We start from the raw sequence: 20,443 nt of genomic DNA on the forward strand, positions 1-20,443 counted from the left end.
TGAGATACAGAGTTGTTGGATTGTTGTTGGGCTCTTTTGAATATGGACTCTTACCTGTGTTTTCCTTGTGTTTGGATTTGTGTTCATTCTGAGTTCTGTGTTTTATTTTGAAGTTTGCTTCCTCCTGTGTCTCAAAATCAACTTCCTGTCCATCTTTTGTGTAGAAGTCTCAGTGCTTCCCTTTGTTTTGTCAGTTTGTCGTTGGTTGTCACTGTCTTGTTTCCAGTGTCATCTTGTTCCTAGTGTTTTCTACATTATTTTCAGTTTAGCCTTCTTTTCTACTTTCCAGTGTTTTTCTGTTATCTGGACTTTGATTTTAGTAAATACGTTTATTAAATTACACGTTTTTTGTTTTGGATATGTTAGGTCCAAATGTTGAGAAGTACAAAAATTACAAAATATTATTGGAGAAAGTTTTCTCTAGTTAAATGAAAGTCATAGTGAACCTCTGGTCAATTCAACAAAACTGGTTGATTTGAATTTTTGTAATTTTTGGTCACACTGGTGCAAAGAATGAAAGTCCAGTATTCACTCTCTTGTGTCTCTGTTTTTGATCTCCACCAGCTCCTCAAGGAATCCGTCTGTTGTCGTGCTCCACTGTGTTCTCCGTGTCTGTCTGCTGTTCGGTGTTGAGCAGGTAGTGAACAGAGCATTTTAGCAGAAAATGAAGCCAAGAGGTGAGAGTGAACCAGAACAGTTCTGTGTTTCTGGGACTGACGGCAAATCATTTTCCATATGAAGAAGCCTTGAGTGTTTCCAGACATAAAGAGTTGCCAGTTTATGAACATTTACATTAAATGTAAAGCAGTCCTCACTAGTCATTTTGGAGTTAAATAATATTGTATTATATTGAAATGTGTCAAGTGGACAAAGGTAAATACACCAGTTATTACCTTTTTATATAATAGAATACACCTTAAAAACATGGATTACATCTTGATATCGTTAAACAAACGCGTCAAACTATGAGCAGCATAAAGTAAAAACATTAAGACATTTATTCAAGATATATAAAAACACATTTACATTTAGCAAGGTAACGCAGCAGTGACACAGTATCGACTTGACCACTGTCAAATTCTGTCTGTTTTCTCAGTTCAGGCAGCAGCTTCTCCTCAGTCTTTGGCCCTCGTGTCCCTCCTCCGGGCCCAGAACAGTTTGATGCTCAGGCTCGGGAGGTCGTACAGCTCCTCCATGTGGAAGCGCTGCTGGAAGCGATCCACAAAGCTGTTCTCCGGGTCCAGGCGGAAACGCATTGCCCAAAGGATCTGTGTGTTGTCCTGGCACAGGTGGTCGAAGGTGTCCATCAGCTCTTCCAGGTACGGGTGGGAGTACACCACGTCGGCCGCCAGGATGTAGTCAAAGCAGTGGATGGCACGGGGGAACCGCTGCTCCACCTCCTTACCCCAGAAGAGCTCAGTGACCTGGAGAAGATTTAGGGTTGAGTAGGTCAGTAATACACCAATGTGTTCTATCCTGATTTATAAAAGTTAGTTTCTTTAAAGGAAAAGTCCACCTCTACGTACTTTTAGATTTTTTTTTATATCATCCAATTGGCCTTAGTGACACTGTAAAAATATGACAGTAGATTTTACATTATACATCTCATCTCATCTCATTTTCATCCGCTTATCCGGGGTCGGGTCGCGGGGGGAGCAGCTCAAGCAGGGGGCCCCAGACTTCCCTTTCCCGGGCCACATTGACCAACTCTGACGGGGGGATCCCGAGGCGTTCCCAGGCCAGTGTTGAGATATAATCTCTCCACCTAGTCCTGGGTCTTCCCCGAGGTCTCCTCCCCACTGGACGTGCCTGAAACACCTCCCAAGGAAGGCGCCCAGTGGGCATCCTTACCAGATGCCCGAACCACCTCGGGCATGTGTACATACAAAACACAATGCAGGATATATTGCTTATATGTCGGTTTAATAAGAAGTAACTTGTTATATATCTGTATTTATTTCACAAATTTATCAAAATAGGAAACATGATAAAAGAAACCCACCAGGGGGACGTATTTGCACCGGCCCTTTGTATTGTGCTGAACGTTGTACCTGAGGTTCCCCAGCACGTCTGGCAGGTCTGTGGATGTCACCTTAGCACCTGAAGAAGAAAGGCAGGGCAGCTGCGCGTTAAGTGAATATTACAGAGACTTAACATTGAAAGATACGTCTAAGGGATAAATATGGTCACTGGATAGTTTTGTTTCTGTACCTAACAGGCTGGACACGATGGAGACGAGTCCGGTCCCTGCACCCAGTTCAATCACATTTTTGTCCGTCAGGCTGTGTTTGTCCTGGTTGGTCTCTAAGAAATGACACAGCACCATTGCCTGGTTGGGGGACACAAGTTTGTAACCAGGATAGCTTAAAATGAACAGAAGTAGAATATTGGGACATTAAATTCGGGCGTACCGAGGGCCAGAGGACAGCTCCGTAGAGATCAGTGGACTCTTTGATGCGGATCTTCATGTCAGAGAAGACGTACCCCTCCCAGGCCTCCGAGCCAATGAGAGACGGGAGGAAATGCCGAGCCATTATGGTTTTAGCCAGCTCTGCTTCCACAGGATAAAAGAATACATTTTCATTTTGAGCTTTTCAAAAACCAAATTTCACAAATGACAAAAAAAACAACCAGTGGACATCGTTACATTTTCAGTCTCAATGGTGTGAAGCTATATTTAATATCATTAGCTGCGCTTCCTTTTATGACCAGTATGAATGTATGCGGTGACTAAAAATACCTCCAGAGCAAATACCAGCTGGACTAAAGATACTATTTTGATAGTTTTGTTTTAGAGTTGTACATGTCTGCATATATATACAGATACAAATATTTTGTAGAGTCTGCTGCCATGGATCGATGACAGTTTCGAGTACTGCTGTTTCCCCGTATTTGATACAGATTTTTCTCCTTCCTTGCCACATTATATTAAGAGTGACACAGCAGAAACACACATTGCACAATTACTTCTAGATAGATAGATATGTACTAAGTAAATTACTTTTACCTCTGAATTGTCATATTCACCATGTAATCCCAGTAGGCTCCACAGTGCTGTTTGTCAGACCTCAATTTATTTTTGCTTGATTTTATCATTTATAATTATTGAAGCTCTGAATTCCCTTGATTGAGGACTGGATCATCAAGTAAAGTAAGTAAGTAAAATTTATTTATAGAGCACATTTAAATACAGCATAACTGACCAAAGTGCTGTACAATGACAATAAAAGGCAAATAATACAATATAACAATACAAATTAACCATAAGTACTAAAAACCAATACAAAGTGCAATAACATTCAATAACATTCAATAACAGGAGGCGAACAGTTAGGGGGAAAGGAAGGCCAGGGAGTAAAAGTGGGTTTTTAGTCAAGGTTGAACATCTTCATCAGAACCAAAAGACAAGACTTTACATGAGACACATGCACAATTATAATTTCCCCAGTTGCCTTGTGCTCTACAAAATTCCGTTACACACTGGTGCAAACATGAAACCAGCTTTGCCTCCTCGTCAGTATTGGCATATGTCTCTGTGATTTTCGCCACCACTGCACGTGACCTCAAAGAGACGCTGAAGTTCTGACAGCTTCCCATCAGGCGGACGAGTGGTTTGTTTTCATATCACATTACCAATAACACAGAATTCTCTGTTCTATAAATGAAACGCATTGAGACTCATGATGCCTCCACTGATCCAGCTGTGTTGCTCTGTAACATTTCGCCAGTGTGTCAGACTCCAGCTATGAGAGCCATCAGGGTGTATGACACACAGTTCCAGTTATGTAAGACGGGTTTAGAGAAGGTCAGGGGAGCCCACAGAGCGACAATGCAGGAGATGAATGAGCTCGGGGTCCTGTCACTTTAAAGCTGTTGTGTTGTATAAATAACTGTTTATATCTGTCATTAACAAGCAGCAACAGTCGTTTATAGGGAATTAATAATTCAACACAACAACAAATCTTTAAGTTCAGACCTTATTCTCATAGGGAGCAGGTTTTAAGGATTTGTTTTGAATAAAACTTTGAGAACAGCATAAATGAATGCAACGGTAATAAAAGTTTGCTTTATTATGTGCATGACTCCAATGTCTTACCTTCTTTAGTCTTGGAGTCCTCTGTGGTCTTAGACTGTTGAGACTCCATGTCTGAAGAAATCGGATCAGGAGGCAGGGACAGAAAACAGATCCAGGCCAACTGTTTCTCTCCTTCTTGTCCAAGATGAAGTCCTTTGGATTTAAGTCAAACTGGATCCAGATCTCTAGCAGGCCCTCAACCGTCACCCTCTGGGGTTTTAAGTTACACACAAATACAGTGTTTCCAGACTTCTTTTGCAAGGCTCCCCACATTTCTTGCGCTCTCTGGCTCGAACCCCCTTGGTGCAGCTGAGTGACTGACAGCAGCACCTGCTCCACCAGGCTGCTGAGCTGGAGCCTCATGGGGAGGAGGAGGAGTAGAGTGATTACAAGACGGATATAAAGAAAACTTTAGGGAGGAAGAAAACTAAAGTTAACACAGAATTAATGCAAAACAATGTTTCGATGCAGAGCTTTATATATATATATGTGTGTGTTGCAGGCTGAGTGTGTATTTGTGTATGCATAAGTACAATTTGGCTGATATACACCCTGAAAGAAATGTGTGGCCCTGAAGATCACACAACTCACTGTGAACACATTGACAAATGATGAGTCTGAGTCAAACTGAAATCCAGTGTGGAAATATTTAAAAGCATTCAGCTTCAAATAAATTCACATCATATTGTCTTCCTCTAACAGATCTACATCCAAACAGGTAAAAAAAATATTTTAGTCACAAACAATTTACAAAATACATTTTCCATGATATAGAAAAAAACTGTTCAAATTCATATTTGTTAATGACAGGATGCATTTTCACTTTCACATTTCCATAAATCAACATCAAATACAATATCACAGGCATCATTACCTCCAACAAGGAGCTTAGGTCTCGTTTGGTTTTTAGTTTCTCAGCAAGATTATGCAAAAACTACAAGACAGATTATGATAAAACTAAGTGGAAGGTTGTGGTCGGGAAAAAATCCATCAAATTGGTGCAGATCTGCCCCAGGTGGCAGATTTCGGGGATTTTTCAACATTGATTTCTCAGAGAATATTTCATAAACCTTGACTGATAGTTATGAGGCTGTGCAATTTGGTTCAGATCCAATCAAAAATCTGTATCTGTTGTATTTAAATGTGGCTTCATAAGGGGACTGTTGGGCCTTGGCAGAGGTATACGCTCTGAGTGCCAATCTAGTTTTCAGTTTTTTCCTCGCATTTTCTTTCCTCTTCCCTTCCCTCTCCCTCTCGTGTTTTTCACGTTGCGACCTTGTGCGCTGTCTTCAAAGACAGATCGGGCTGTCACCATAGCGACTTCGCCAAAACCATCGCTGTCCTCGCCAGAGCTGCTGCTGCTGCTCCTGACCTTCCGAGGTGGAGGCTTAGTCGACTGAGGGACAGACTTTACTGAGATGGACTCCTGGTTGATGCTGCTCACGTCCTTGAGAGACGTATGAGGAGATTCATCTGTCACCTCTGACCCCAGAAACCCTCCTCCTGCCACGGCTCTCTCCGTTTCCTTCTCTCCTCCTCCTCCTTTCTTTGAATTCTTGCTTGCTTCCTTCCCTCTTTTGGATTTGATTGGGGAAGGCATCTCCTCCTCACTCTCCTCCTCTCCTTCTCCCTTTTCCTTCCTCTTCAGGCAGGTGACCGCTCTGCGGAGTCGCTGGCTGCGGATCGCTTGTTTCTCTTGTTGCTCCATTCGGAAGAAAGAGTCGATCCGCAGCTGAGTCTGAACACAAACAGCAAGACAAAACATTTAGTAGATAAATTACGAAATTCATATTTATGTCCCAGGATAAAGGGGCATTGCTTCTTCTGCACCAAAGGAGGAAATATACTGGGTGCGTAACTTTTAATTTTAACAATGACCCCCAGAATACGGACAGAGTCTTAAAGATGTATGTTCCGGGACATTAAGCAGAAGTAGTCCCAGGGAACAGATGGTATGGCTCCCAGAGGCCTGATCCAAACATCATGAGGTCTGTCTGGGATCCCAGGCAGAGACAGAAGACACAGAGACTAGATAAGTTCTCTAAGATGCATGGGACAATCCCAAGTGTCTTGAGGAACATTGTTCAAGAGACTCAAAAGGCGCACATATTTTAGTTTCACTAAATTTTATTTTTTCTCTTCTGAGATTTCTCCGTTACCTGCTGCGTGTTGAGCTGCTTGATCATAGGCTGAAGAGTGTCCTCTGTTTTCCGACTGCTCCAACCAAACCGATTCAGACAGAACGTGCACTGCTGGTTCAGGAAAATTCATACAGTACATTCAATATCGTGCACACACACATGAAAAAGCTCCACCGCTCACGCAGATGGAAAAGGATATTCTTTAATCACGTCGATCTGTGGGCGTCCCCAGCTGAAGGAGCCGTCTGAGTGGTCCACAGCGGGCTGCAGATACGCCTGAGCCACCGCCGGGTTTGGGAACCCAGGTCGCAGTTTTAGATCCCTCAACTTCTTCTTCACCTTTGTGTCCCGCGGGTTAGCCGCCAGGCGCTTTTTCTCCTGAGCCTCTGACCACCACTCACTAGAGGGAGGACACGATAACGGAGTCTTAGCAAATAGATTCAAATATGACATCACTTCATCGAATCTAGATATTGTGCTGTACAAAACATGTGTTAAAACACATTAACTGTTCATTTAAGTCACAGAAGAACTGGAACTTATCGTGGTCATCATATTTGCCTCGATTTGACACACAGTATGAAAAGACTGGAGGTATTAAATGTGAAAGACTTACGAGTTTGGGAACACTTTACTTTCAGTCCCTTTATTATCAGTATACAAATGTTAGTAAATGTTTATTAAAGACAATTAAGCCATTGTAAGCAGATGAAAGAAATTTGTATTGAGTAGAGGAAGAGTTTATTGTGTTTATATGTTTCTATGTTCATTGTATGCACCAATTACCAGAGCAAATTCCTGGTAGGTGTAAACCTAGTTGGCAATAAATACTTTGTGATTCTGATTTTGATTTATTAAAAATCCTCTGCCCTCTACCGGACCTTGACACGAACACGCACCTGAACTGTTTGAGCGGATCCAACCCCGGTCCTGGGAACTCATTCAGTATCTCCATGCCGGTCACGTACCCGACCCCCGGCACGCCCTCTGTGTAGTCACTTCCTAGCAGGTATGCCAGGTTTATCAGCTTGGTCCGGTCCAGACCTGAGAGCGAGAGAGAGAGAGAGAGAGAGAGAAAGAGAAAGAGAAAGAGAAAGAGAAAGAGAAAGAGAAAGAGAGAGAGAGAGAGAGAGAGAGAGAGAGAGAGAGAGAGACAGAGACAGAGAGAGAGAGAGAGAGAGAGAGAGAGAGAGAGAGAGAGTGAGGAGGAGAGCGAGCTGTGGGCATTCTGTCCTCAATCTGTTGACAGCCTCGTCAGTCAGCACCAGCATTAACACCTGACCCTGATATGTCCTATATTAGCGTATCAGATTCCTGCAGTGATGTTATCTTGACACTATTCAAACACATTACTCTCCCATTTCAACAGGCCACAGAAAAGCTAAATGATCCCATGTGATTGAGAATAACCACTGACATGAATCAACCTTTTCACATTTCAACATTTCAAGAGATTCTGCAGAAACAATAAGTTGGCAATTGATGGCGAGCACTGACCCAGTTGGTTCTGCAGATCACTGCACTGGTAATGTTCCACGTATTTGCTCTGGCTGAAGAAGTTTTTGTACACGTGCCGCCCTCCGAAAAGCCACACATCAGAGTCGTCCGTGATGGTCCCGTGAGTGTGTTCGGCGCGGTCGAGCTCTGCACACTGAGCCTCGGCCTCCATCGGCGCCACCAGGAAGGGCACGCCGAACAGTCGCAGCAGCTCCTGGTTTCAAACAGGAAACAGTCACTTCTTGTAAAAAACGAAACAAAAAAACAGCTCATCAAAGGAAACAAGTCAAAGAGTTCAGTTTGTCTATTTGTTAATTTTTAGGTTATAGTAAAAAAAATCCTCAGCCAAGTTGGTTGCATTTTTCACCCCTGTATGTTGATTTTCATACACAAATCCACTTAATGGAATTCCACGAACCTTGGTGGAAGGATAAAATATTTGTAATGAAAGAACCCATTTCTTTTTTGTGTGGATCTAGACAAAGGAATGGATCAAGCGTTTCTATAGACATTGCAAGACAGGGCTTTTTATTTTGAAATTTTCTCCAATTTCCCAGGGAATAGTTCAGGGACCTTGTTAAAAAAAAAGATCGGGCACATTTAAGGAATGGATATATATGAGTGTAGCTTAATTGCATTTAGAAGGACTGATGGTCCTTGTCAGAGACATGTGGAGCCTTTTCTTTTACACATTGTTCTGATTTCCAGATGTTTTTTAGCATTTAAAAAATACGAAACATTTCCTCTCATCAGGCATCGGAAATGACGTCGCCTGAAGTCAGCTAAGAAATCCCGCTGCTCTTAACAGCTTAACATTGAAAACTCATGGTTTGTTATAAATATCAGGTTTCTTATTAGTGGTAATTTTATGAGGGAGAAAATACTGACAGCCTCTGAAATTCAAGTGTGTGGGTGAGTGACACACACAGACAGCACAGTATGTGAGGTAAAACTGTATGTGAAGTAATGCGTGAGGGCTCTGGGAATGTTTGGCAGAGGCCCCATAAAGAAATGTATCCCCCGGTTGGTCCCACACCTGCTCTGGGTTGTCTTTTCTCAGTGCAGTGACAGAATGTATTCATGACAAGTTCAGTTTTGTGTTACAATAATAATACTGTTTACTTTAGGATGGATGTATAAGTCGGTGTGTGTTGGTCAAAACTGATCTTGTCTGTGGTTCACCTGGCTCTCCAGGTACATCTGTCCGGTGACCGTGTTCGCCATCCTCTCCTGCTGCTGTTTCTGCTCCCTCAGGCTGCTCTGCTCCACCTGCAGAGAGCTCTCCAGAGCCTCCAGCTCATCCTGCAACACAACACACAACACACAACACACACACATAAATCTGATGAGCAGCAGGAAACACTTCAAACACATCCCTTAAAATCCATAAGCAGCTTCTATACATCAGCTGATAATAACAAGAATGTGTGGGTCAGATATTTAAGACGGCAACTGACAATTCTTGTTTGCAGAGTCTCTGTTTATGAATATGACAGAAATACCAACCATATCCAAGTGATCCCATGCGTTGACGGCTGCATTTGAGCTGGCCTCTTTTTCTTTCTCCTCATCTTCTTCATCCTGTCTCTGTTTGTCCTCGTCTGAACTCCCCTCTGGTTCTTCTTTCTTCTTGGTCTCATCTTCATTGACATCAGCCGGATGCTCCATCTCTCCAATTTCCAGGATTGAATCATCTTCATCCTCCTCTTTAAATTCTTCTTCTGAGACCTCCATGAAGCTGTCTGACAAAACACAGAGCACAGCACTTTAAAAAAAATCGACTTCTCTAAGTAATGATGAACGAGTCTGATTTTACTGATTCTTACCTTCTGACTCGCTCTCCTCGCCTCCCTGTGACTTCACATCATCTTCATCCCTCTCCTCCAGAGTCTCAGCGGACACGGTTCTTCTCTGCTCTGACAGGACAGGCGGAGTCTCTGCACTCTGAGGTTTTCCTGCCCGCTGAGCAGAAAGATCGATGGATGATGTGTTTTGACTAGAAGCAGCAGCAACGAGTGGTTGAACCAAATCATCCTTCTTTTCTATCTGCCCTCCACTTCCTGTCGTCACATCCTCTTTCAGCTCTCTGTCCTTTATCTCTCTGTCCTTTATCTCCACTTCTGACCTCATCGCTTTCCTCTGAGGTTGTGGCAGCACTGCACTGTGAAGTGCTTTATTACGCTGACCAATCACGTCCTCCATCTCGTCTTCAGAGCTACTAACAAGCAAGCTGTCGTTCACACGTGGACTTCTGCCTGTTGTGTTCTCCCTAGAGTCAGTACTAGTTAATAAGCGCTTTGCATCATGGGGTTCTGTCTCTTCCTCTGAGCTGATAAGCACCATTTGTGGCACAGGACCATGAATGTCCGTCTGCAGGTGGACGGATACGTTTCTCTGATGAGCTCCACTTTCTTCCTCCTCAACCAGAACTTTTTGGATTGCCAGCAGAGTACGTGGAGACACGCTGCCATCCTTCTTCCCCCGTCCCACCATCTCCTCATCTGAGCTGTCGTTCATTGCGGCCTGGATCGCCTCCAGTGTGCGAGGGGAGGGTGGCGATGGATCCCCCTGAGCTGGTTCTGATGCTGAGCATTTGAAGTCTTCTTTGGAGGGACTCGGCTTTTCATCCTCTCCCTCACCCACAAGTCGCCACAGGGGCTCGGGTCGGTCGGCTGCTCGTCTCCTGCAGCCTGTCAGGGAGCTGCCAGCCCAGGGTGCAGTGGCCGGTTGGCTCTCGGGGGCAGTTTGACTCTCTGTGGCAGTTTTAATCTTTTTGGAGCCTGAGTAGGAGAAGTGTAGTGGTGTGTTAAAAACATTAACACTCTCTTTAACCAAAGCAACTCTCACTTTGCATAATCCTGCTAACAGTCAGAAAAAACAGCAATGAAAATGAAAAACCTTGAAAATACTGTAAAGATACAGTTGTGAACAGTGACTATATATAAATGTTTTGGAAATTAACTCAACAAATGAGAGAACTAATCCCTTGAAACACTGAAAGAAACAGTTATGGTCCTTTACGAGACTGTGCACGTCATCACCTTTAATGAGTATATAGTGGGAATTGTCTTCTGAAACCAGTCGACGTGCCTCCACGCTGTGACTCTGCCCGTCCTGTTGGCAGAGCTGTGGAGCGCTGCCGGCGCTCCGCTCGTTCATCTCTTTCTCCACTCCCTCCAGACGCTGGTTCAGCTTGTTCCTCTGCAGCAGGCCGGACAACTGGTACTGGGAAAAGTCACCCGAAAGCTGAGGGGGAGGGAAGAGACGGCCGTGTTGAGAGGAGTAGACGGGTGAGCGGGTGAGATGAGCTGAGAGAGAAGGTTACCTCTGGAGGTTGCTCGTACAGGGTGCGGCGGCGTTTGGAAAACTCCTTCATGTCTTTGAGGATCTCGTGTTTCATCTCAGGAGGCAGGCAGGCAAACTCCTCTGAGTTGATGTCCACTGAGTTGGGGTCTCCAGGCCGCTCGCCCTAAAACAAAGTGAGCAGCTTGAAACTTAGCGAAAGCAACGTAAACGTGTCAACGCAAATACATTTAATACAAAACACCATCAACATTAAATTGTTTCCTCAAGCTCAAACACAAAGGATTTAAAGTATAATTATTTGGTGATACTGCAACACAATATGATGTACTTGTGTATAATGGGATAAATTTACCTGATACATATGATAACTGTCATTCCCCTCCGACTCTTTATGTTCCTCCTCATCTGAGCTGCAGGGGAAGGAGAGAAAACACTGATAAGGATTACAGTACCAGTATAACAAGTGCTAAAGTAAAAATGAATAAGGCTATGCGTTTTGATGAGAGCATCTTTTGCCACAGTTAATGACGACTTGTCAGTAATTAATGGAGTATTTTTCATCATTCAGTTCAGTTTGTGAAAGAGGCCCTGAAATGGAAATGTTAAAGTACAGAAAATTAAAAAAAGAAAAAACACAATATTTATACAGGTGTTTGTGTCTCTTTCCTATTTGATAATTGGATAATTGTCTGTTTAACTCTGCAGATATTATTTCTTGGCACTTTATCCACAATAGCATGTGAATAGAAACCTTTGCCTGGCCTCTGATCCGCTTTCGTCCTTCTCCTCTACAGGTGGCAGGGCTGGAAGAACATACATGTCGTCTACCTCAGGTCTCTTCACAGTGGAGAGGCTGGGGAGAGGGTCCTGACTGTGGCAGGGGGGGGAAACACACAAGATGGTTCAGACAAAACCACTGAGATTGCAACGATGTTTCTGTAGAATTACGTCGTGTTTTCTTTGCCATCCCTCCACCTGTGCACGTCACCGTCCCTCACCTGCGGTCTCCAAGTGCAGCTTTGATAGCTTGTCTCTTGAGGAACGTCTTGAGCAGTTTCTCATTGGTCTGTTTGGACTCTCGGTTCAACTCCTCCTTCCTCTGCCTCCTCAGCGCCTGCAGGAGAACCACAATCAAACAAAAATCTATCTAGAGAACAGGTTGGAATAACAGGGAGGGCCTAAACTGTTGTTTGTGAACACATGGAGTGTTTGCGTGGTTTAACAGAAATCATTGGACCTACCAGAGTCTGCCTCTTCAGCAGCGGTGCGTCCCCGTCAAACACAAAGACTGGCCGGATGCGAAAGAAGAGCAGCTTGCAGACCCGGTGGAAGAGAGTGAGGAGGTGGGCGTTCTGGACGCTGTTGCCGTCCCGGTCCCTCACCCCCTTCACGGCCTGGTTCAGCCATATGCTGATGTCTGGAGGTGTCTGATTAAGGTCAAAGCTAAGTCTTACCAGAGGACAGTCAGATACAACAATATATCTGATGGAGAGACAACAGGCAGTGGTGGAGTCCCTTTTATTTATAATGTTTTTATGACGGCTGACTTAGGGATTATCAATAAATTACTCTTTATTTCATTGAATAAAGAGTTATTTAGGTCTATTTTGTTCATTTGGTTTCATTTACTATGGACTGTCTTATTTTGGTGTGTCTCTAGAGAACTGGAGGAAGATACATCAGAGGACTCTGACTTTCTTTGAGACAAGTAGACACTGGTTTGGTGAGTTGAGCCAAGGTTTAGATATATTTGTCCAATAGAGCAGCTCCATATCAAGATAGTATGTGGCCACTGTGAAGTGGAGAGAGTATCAAACTCCTTCTTGCAAGGACAGCTCAGATTTGGTGATACTAATACATTTTAATCAAATTACACAATACCAATCACTTTTAAACACCCTTCCGAGCTGACAATATTAGTGGCAATCATGAATTTTCAATGACTTAAAGGCTCAGTGCGTAGAATTGAATGACATCTAGTGGTGAAGTTGCACATTACAGCTGAATTCTCCTCACCTCACCCTCCCTTTCTGAACATGAAAGAGAACCTGTGGTCGCCTTCAGTTGTCATAAAAACTCAAAAGGTGTTTAGTTTGTCCAGTTTGAACTACTGAAAAAAACATGGCGGCCTCCGTAGATGTAAATATAAAGTATTTAAATATAAAATGCTCATTCTATGGTAAAGAACACAACAATCGCACTAATCAAACACTAGTGAAAACATCACTAGGATTATATTAGATTCAATTTCTACCCTTTCACCTACATTTTACACATGTACTGATCTTACTATGAAAGCTCATATGGAATATGTTAATTTTACATACATGTTTTAATGGAGAATAACTCTTCCGTGTAATGTGATCAAATGAGTCCAAATCAACACCAGAAAATAAATTAATATATAAACTAATTCATACTGGATCAAGTGTTTCTTACATTTAAAAGTAAGTATTAGGATGAAAATGAATGAGTTTTGTTTCCCTGTGACTCACAGACAGACAGAGCATCCGCAGGGGAGGATACCGACAGCGAGGATCTTCCCCTCCAGGGTCTCCGGGTTGATGGGTTTCCCTGAGCTCTCCAGCAGCCTCCACAGTCCGTGCACCCCCATGACGACACCCACCCGAAGCTATGTGGATTTCAAAACTCTGACATTAACCGACTGCACTCAAGAGATCAGAGGGTTTCCAACAACTTCACAGCGACTGTTGTAACAGTATTTATGTCCGTAGAGCAAATATTCACAATACTCAAACGTTCCGCCTTATTCCCGTCGGGTCATATTCCACGGTTACACCAGCCGGCTACTGGCAGCATCCGCTCACTGGTCCCGGGTCAGTTTCAACATTTGGTTTCCGGCGGTAGACTATGATTAGAAAGAAGTAAAGACTGATTACAGATCAGTTGTCTAATGTTGGCTTGGTTTCGATCAAATTGCCTTGTTGTCGTTATTGATAAAAATGATGAACTTGTATTTACGATATAAATTAAGAAGTTATAATCTAAACACGGGGCTTCTTCCCCCCAATGAGGAGAAAGCTCCGGATCCTAAACAGGAAGTACCTCCTCACAGCCTCCATTCTCCAGATGCCAACAGTATCCGGTGGCAAAACAAACCAGCTTTTCTGCGGCTCAAGGCGATCTAAACGACGGACTGTGACTGATCTTTACCCGGTATGGTTTCTAACAAGCTGTCTGAATCCTAATTCACGTGGACCAGCCGCCCCGGGGGCGTCCATGTGTGTTAGGATCCAGACAAACCGCGGCATGGGAAGTTTGTGTTTACGTTAGCAAGTTAGCCTTCAGCTAGCTGCAGTGGAGCGTGATCACACCGCAGCGGATCAACCCGGACCTTTGACCGGCGGCTTTCACTGATCTCTGACTTTTGTAAACATTAACAACTGAACGTGTCTCTGTGTTTCATCACAGGAAGAAGAATCCGCGGGGTTTCTCCTGAACTACAGACATCTTGTCTCTCCTCCACCATGACCGCTGCAGTTGTGAGAGGTAACCATTGTTTCCCACTTTCTCCTCATTTCCCATTCCACTCACTAGTCTTTACAGCTTTTCCATGATTAATAGTATGTCACCATATTGTCTCTCTTTACTCTTAATCAAATAACATACAGAGAAAGAAAGATACTTTATTGATCCCGGTGGAAATGTGGGCATTGAGTATCACACACAGTCAAACACAAGAGCATCAGAATGATAAAAGGTCAAAATGAGTCGAGAATAACTTCACTGCAGTGAGAAACTGACTGATGAAGAAATGAACTATGAAATTGATCGATAATAACAATTGTCACTTAGAAATGGCTCTAGATCAATTAATACTGTAAAATCCTATTTTTTGGACCAGATTTTGTGACTTGTTTTTGATATTGAGTTTCAGTGCTGACATCGAAAAAATAAATGCTGTGCTCGACCCGACTTTAAAGGGGTTATACCTTTCGTTTAATTTAACAGAGGAAGTCTTAATCCTCCATTTCTTTATGTTGTCAGCCATATAAGACAAATACGATATCGTGTGAAACAGACGTACAAGAAAGTGTTAAGATGTAATGCCCAGTTCTATATATGTATAGATGGACTGTGGTGGCAATGCCTTGGCATTTGTTTGACACTTTGTAGTTCTGGTTTGTGTGAAGGAGTGGTCAGGATTTACCACTGCACAATATGTGACACAGGAATCCCCTCAAATATGCACAACTGGATCCCATTTAATCCTTTGATTGTTACAGGAATGTTCACACGTAGATTTACAGCATTCCACTTCTAAATAACCCCTCATGATACAGTTAAGAGTAAACATGGCCTTATTTATTTCATCCAGGTGCTGCCAGGGTGCCTGTCCGAGGCGCTGGGGATGGCATGGAAACTGAGAAACCACCGGCCATCCTGGAGTTAAAAACGGATACGCTGCTACCAGGTCCTACTGATGTTCCCCTTCTGAGGGTGGCAAGCCCAAAGCACAGCCCGAAATCTGCCCTATCGGCTGCACCCCAGCCTCTCGGCGTGCTCCATCTGGGCAAGGTTAGTCGAGAAGCCTGCACAGAGGTGGAGGCTGTGAGAATCATCGTACCACGTTCTGCTATAAGCCGGAGCAGTCGCACAGGACCTGCTGAGGATAAAGGGGGCCCCGGGCAACCGGCTGATGAGAGGGGCTCTCCCCCTCCTCCACTGGTGGAGGACTGGAGAGGACAGATGGAGAAGCTGCAGAACTCTGAGCGCAGGCTGCTGCAGGACAAGGAAGGGCTTTGCAATCAACTCCGTGTGCAGACAGAGGTAAGGCTCCAATGAAACAGTTTAATTTAATGTGGATATGAGACAAAGCGGCCTCTGCACAGCCAGGTTGGTTGTTGTTTCACATCTCAATGCATGCAGCGGTAAGTATAGATTAGTAGAAGCGTACAGCCGAGTCAGTGCAGGGTTATTATGCTCCCCCGAACAAGATAAACCCACTGTGTTTTTGTTCATCTTTTCAGTGAATAAGTGCCTTAAATGATTATAAAAGAAGTAGTAAATTTCCTCATGTTGTTTTTTCCCCCCTTCCAGGTGAATCGTGAGCTAAAGAGACTTCTGGTGGCGTCGGTCGGCGATGACCTTCAGTACCATTTTGAGCGGCTGTCGCGGGAGAAGAACCAGTTGATTCTGGAGAACGAAGCTCTAGGCCGGAGTCTGGCTCACACTGCAGAGCAGCTGGAGCGAATGAGTATTCAGTGTGACGTTTGGAGGAGCAAGTTCCTGGCCAGCAGGTATGGAAGAGATGAAAGTTATTGTGGTACAAATAGAAACTGTTAAAGATGGAAAGTGATGGGATGTTATGTTGTCCTGAGTTTTAAAACAGGATGATCTTTATTTCTATAGCTGAAGGACAACTAATTAATAAAGATCTGAGGTACTGTTAAGTGTTAAGATAATTAGTTATCATGCTGAATAAACACTTGAATCAATGTTGCCTCTTCAGAGTCATGGCAGACGAGCTGACGAATGCCAGAGCTTCTATGCAGAGACAAACCAGGGAGGCACAAGGAGCCATTCAGGATCTGCTGTTGGAGAGAGAAGAGTTCTCCGGGGACATGGTTCTCGCTCACAGGTAACGTAACCACTGACCCATCACAGGTTGAGGAAATTCTTTGTTATAATAGAATCGCAACTTAAAATTAAAAAAACGTATGGAAATCTTTATGAATATTACATTCAAGAAACAGACACGACTAATCTACGTATGGGAAGGAGAACCTCAGCAGCACTTTATTTCAGAATGATGCTGTGCCTGTGAGGTTTAAATAAACAATCAGAGGTGAAGGAGTCTTATGATGAGTTATCTTCTGTGGTCAGATCTCTGGAGCAGCTCCTGGTGTCTCTGCAGTGGGGCCGACAGCAGACCTACTACCCCAGTGCACAGCCCCTCAGCACAAGAGAGCTGGCAGCAGCCAATCACAAGCTAGCAGACGCCATCAACTCCCACTTACTGGGCAACAGCGGCAGCAGCACTGTGGTGAAGAGCAGCAGCGCAACAGCCGAGCAGCTGTGCAGCACGCCGGCCGAGAAGATGGCAGAGAAGGTATCGAATCCATTTCCTTGTAAAACTTTGACCACTTTCTAACATTAGTTATAAAACCCAAAGGTTCACAAATGTGCTGTCTCCTCTGTCTAAGGTCCTGAAGATTTTAGATCCAATTTCGTGCCCAGAAAGCCAGACTGAACCTGAACTGATGGACTCCACCCCATCACCCTTCCTCACCAATAAGAAGAGCATCGGCAGGTTTCACCCGTACACCCGCTATGAGAACATCACCTTCAACTGCTGCGAGCGCTGCTCAGGAGACATCCTGGTGCTGTAGAGGCCGAAGAGCAACAACACGTCCTGACACCAGCCCAGCATCAGAACTTTATATCGAATGGTCTGGACAGGAATGGACGACGGTGGAACACGCTGCCTTTTTTGTTGAGTGACATGAAAAGATGGCAGCTTTTTGCATCTTTGGCTGTTCCACCGAGTTGAGTTCATATCAGCAGACAGTTATATTTATCAAACTTTAGAGAACGGTTTTAAATTTGATCAACCTGATGTTTATTTAGTTCTCTTTGAGAAAATTTTGTTTTGCACATGTTGATTGCATTTCAGAGCCTGGTCTAAACCATGGAAAGTGTTATTTATTTCTGGAATGTGAGATCAAGATGAGTCTGTGTTACATGGTGAACAGACGCCTTTTAGCTTCTTCTGACTTTCCTCATGTTATGTTCTCAAGTCAGTTTGCACACCACAGAGCAAATGACAAGACGTGCAGAAGAAGTGGGAGTCTGTTCTGAAAAGGAAAGTCTTACATACACTGTGACTGTGCAACAGGTTCACCTCAGTTCCTCTGTATGATGGTGCTGTCATATTTCAACAACATTGTATTTATGAATTTTGAGTATTGAATGCTGTAAAGTATTCACAAGACATTCAACCCTTTGGATGTTTATCAAAGGTTCGACTGATTTATTGAGCAGCAGCATCTTTTAAAAAAGGTCTTATATTTTCAAATGCAGTTTGAATGAGAACTTTAAAGCAACGAAGTTCTGATATTTTTCCAGATATTTGATTTGTTTTACTTGAATCGTGTTATATTCATTTGGGGGATGTTTTTATTATTTATTATATAAAAAAACAAAACAGGATACAACAATGAAATGACGGTGTTTTTGTAATAAAAAAAGAAGCTGTGTTATACTTTGGTTTACTTCATCTGTATAAATGATGGTGATGCTATAATTTATTTAGAAAAATTATTCGTACATCATTTGTATATCAGATCAAAAATAAAGACCAAAGTAGTTTTTACCGTTTTTAAATTGTCATGTATTTTTTAACATTTCCTCACAGTGCTTTTAACTCAAATGTCCTTATTACAAATTGTTACAGATTTTGAAGGCTTCACTCATCATTCCACCACACTTTGCTGGCCTTATTTCTTTGTTCCACGTTGTTCTTAAAAGAAGTCCGTACTTTGGTCACAGCTGCTTTGTTTTCTCTGTCACTGGACACTCCAGCCATTCTGTCTCTGCCGGTGAACCTGGGCTCAGTATGTGACCTGTAAAGACCCTGGTCCCCAGTTTTAAATGTCCTTTCTCCAGATCTGAACAGCCTGTCTCCATCCTCTCTTGGCCCATGATTTGTGACTCCCCGGCCCTTGTTGTGGATAATCCCTTTATGCTGCTGATGCTGCTGCTGCTGCGGCTGGAGGAATCCATCGTGCTTCCTCTTGGGCACGAATGTCAACGCCTCCTCCCATTTCCCCGTATCCTTGAGAGCGAGCATGATGCGGATCATCTGGTCCAGAGTCAGATTTTTGGCCCCTATCTCCCAGTGCAGGAACTCGTCCAGCGGTAAACGGGCCGTGGCCAGCTTCAGACGCTTGGCGTTGGCGAGGGACAAGCCCGACTGGATGGACTTGTCTACCAGAGCTCCGATGATGTAGACCTTGGAGTGGTCGAAGGTGCGGAGGACGTTGGGGGAGTCGGCGGTGAGGTACACGAGCCGGTCCCGGGGGAACACATCGACGTGCTGGCGCTCCGTGCTGGTGATGAGCAGGCGGTCCCAGGTCTCCTCACCATAGCGTTTGAGCAGCTCCGTCTCGTAGGCACCACCCGGCTGCAGGTTACAGAAGTGGAGGTGGTAGGGCTCGCTGGCACGCCGGTTCCACCCGTCCACCTCCATCAGCTGGGACACTGTGTTCTCCAGCTCCCGCCTGGACATGTTGGAGGAGTAGCTCAGGTCAAACACCAGCGGCTGGTTGAACAGCATGGCCTGGGCGCTCTTCCAGGCCAGCACTTTGTCCAGGGAGCGGCTCCAGAACTTGAGGAGGAAGGTGTTTCTCATCTCCTCTGTATCACCGCCCTCCTCCCTCCTTCGCTCCAGCATGGCTTCCCTCTCCACCTTCCTCTGCTGCTGCTTCTCCTTGTGGCTCCGCTTGTAGCCCTCCTTGATGGCCAGGTACTTCAGGTACTTCTTCCTGGCGGACTTGGTGGTGAGCTTCGACAGCTCATCCACCTCCTCGTCCGTCATCTCTACGGGTACCAGCTTCCCAGCCTGCCGCCACATCACGACCAGATCCCTGGTGGCCTCCAGGGAAGAAACGCCACCTTTCTCATCCTGGTCGCTTCCATCCTCGTCATCGTCGACCTGTTGTCTCTCTTCTGATGCAGCTTTCGATCTCATCACAGATTTCCATTTGTCCAGATCGACTCTGGACAAACAGTCTGACTTGTCTCCTTCAGGCTGCAGAGCATCTTTCCACACCGGGCTGCCGGTGCTGAGGAGGCGGACCGACATGGAGGCTCTGTGGTGACAGACTGGGAGAAAGCCTGGGAGCTTCTGTCGCCTGGTGACACAAGATGCCACAAACCGACTGCACCTGTAGACTTCATGAAACCCCTGGATGTTGAAGAGCCGCAACATCGCGAGGAAGAAGCTGCAACTGAGAGCTCAGGCTAGGAAATAAACACTTCCGCTACGAGTCGAATGGTTTAAACGGAACACAGGAAGCTACGGAGGAAGACCCGTTTCTGTGACATTTTATAAAATAGTTACAAGTTAAAGCTGACCCGTATTTCACGTCTGAATACTCCAGGAATTTAGCTCCACCTGGTCTGTGTCCATGCTTGTCAGAAAGATATGGAAGGTCACGTTGCCCCACGGTGTCGCAGTGTAATATGACGTAGTGAAATTAAACTTAGTGTTATTTTACCCTGCTGACCGCAGCATATTGATAAACCAATAGAAACTCACTGTAGGTTTTATCCTCTGTAAAATACCACGATAGATCATGCTAATACTCTTTATTATTATATTACATATATATTGTTTTTGCAGTACAAATATTTTTGCTTTTGTTTCCAGGTGAATGTTTTACAGCGTTGCACAGCGGCA

General features: G+C 44.3%; 4 protein-coding genes and 1 long non-coding RNA gene across 7 annotated transcripts; 2 read left to right on the forward strand and 3 right to left on the reverse strand.

Moving 5' to 3' along the window:
• Nucleotides 1-975: 975 nt before the first annotated feature.
• On the reverse strand, nt 976-4,422 carry mettl21e (methyltransferase like 21e). Of its 2 annotated transcripts, none has more exons than XM_062381634.1 (5): nt 4,097-4,422; nt 2,412-2,554; nt 2,212-2,329; nt 2,003-2,100; nt 976-1,424 (listed from the first exon to the last, which is right to left on the reverse strand). In XM_062381634.1, the coding sequence occupies exons 1-5, from the start codon at nt 4,143-4,145 to the stop codon at nt 1,116-1,118; spliced, it is 717 nt and encodes a 238-aa protein (XP_062237618.1). In that variant the 5' UTR covers nt 4,146-4,422; the 3' UTR covers nt 976-1,115. The 2 variants fall into 2 exon arrangements, with proteins under 2 accessions (XP_062237618.1, XP_062237625.1); XM_062381641.1 differs by having other exon boundaries at nt 2,412-2,551; nt 4,097-4,418.
• A 286-nt stretch (nt 4,423-4,708) lies between these two features.
• Nucleotides 4,709-13,947, reverse strand: ercc5 (excision repair cross-complementation group 5). 2 transcript variants are annotated; one of them, XM_062381664.1, is made up of 16 exons: nt 13,768-13,947; nt 13,546-13,651; nt 12,261-12,436; nt 12,018-12,133; nt 11,771-11,890; nt 11,372-11,429; nt 11,039-11,182; nt 10,755-10,959; nt 9,540-10,493; nt 9,220-9,455; nt 8,896-9,015; nt 7,714-7,927; nt 7,116-7,260; nt 6,416-6,616; nt 6,235-6,319; nt 4,709-5,813 (listed from the first exon to the last, which is right to left on the reverse strand). In XM_062381664.1, the coding sequence occupies exons 2-16, from the start codon at nt 13,631-13,633 to the stop codon at nt 5,283-5,285; spliced, it is 3,393 nt and encodes a 1,130-aa protein (XP_062237648.1). In that variant the 5' UTR covers nt 13,634-13,651; nt 13,768-13,947; the 3' UTR covers nt 4,709-5,282. The 2 variants fall into 2 exon arrangements, with proteins under 2 accessions (XP_062237648.1, XP_062237639.1); XM_062381655.1 differs by having other exon boundaries at nt 13,546-13,947.
• On the forward strand, nt 12,305-13,583 carry LOC133941111 (uncharacterized). The gene is made up of 3 exons (XR_009915713.1): nt 12,305-12,362; nt 12,680-12,742; nt 13,517-13,583. It is a non-coding gene; the product is annotated as an uncharacterized LOC133941111 (long non-coding RNA).
• Nucleotides 13,948-14,082: 135 nt separating the features above from the next.
• blzf1 (basic leucine zipper nuclear factor 1) lies at nt 14,083-17,506 on the forward strand. Its single transcript, XM_062381689.1, has 7 exons — nt 14,083-14,196; nt 14,452-14,529; nt 15,359-15,810; nt 16,081-16,280; nt 16,493-16,621; nt 16,867-17,092; nt 17,187-17,506. The coding sequence occupies exons 2-7, from the start codon at nt 14,508-14,510 to the stop codon at nt 17,370-17,372; spliced, it is 1,215 nt and encodes a 404-aa protein (XP_062237673.1). The 5' UTR covers nt 14,083-14,196; nt 14,452-14,507; the 3' UTR covers nt 17,373-17,506.
• A 931-nt stretch (nt 17,507-18,437) lies between these two features.
• trmt10c (tRNA methyltransferase 10C, mitochondrial RNase P subunit) lies at nt 18,438-20,200 on the reverse strand. Its single transcript, XM_062381677.1, has one exon. It carries the CDS (start codon nt 19,970-19,972, stop codon nt 18,449-18,451), a length of 1,524 nt encoding a protein of 507 aa, XP_062237661.1. The 5' UTR covers nt 19,973-20,200; the 3' UTR covers nt 18,438-18,448.
• Between the last annotated feature and the right edge of the window lie 243 nt (nt 20,201-20,443).

The sequence above is a fragment of the Platichthys flesus genome, chromosome 1 (assembly GCF_949316205.1).
Source record: "Platichthys flesus chromosome 1, fPlaFle2.1, whole genome shotgun sequence".
Classification (NCBI taxonomy): Eukaryota; Metazoa; Chordata; class Actinopteri; order Pleuronectiformes; family Pleuronectidae; genus Platichthys; species Platichthys flesus.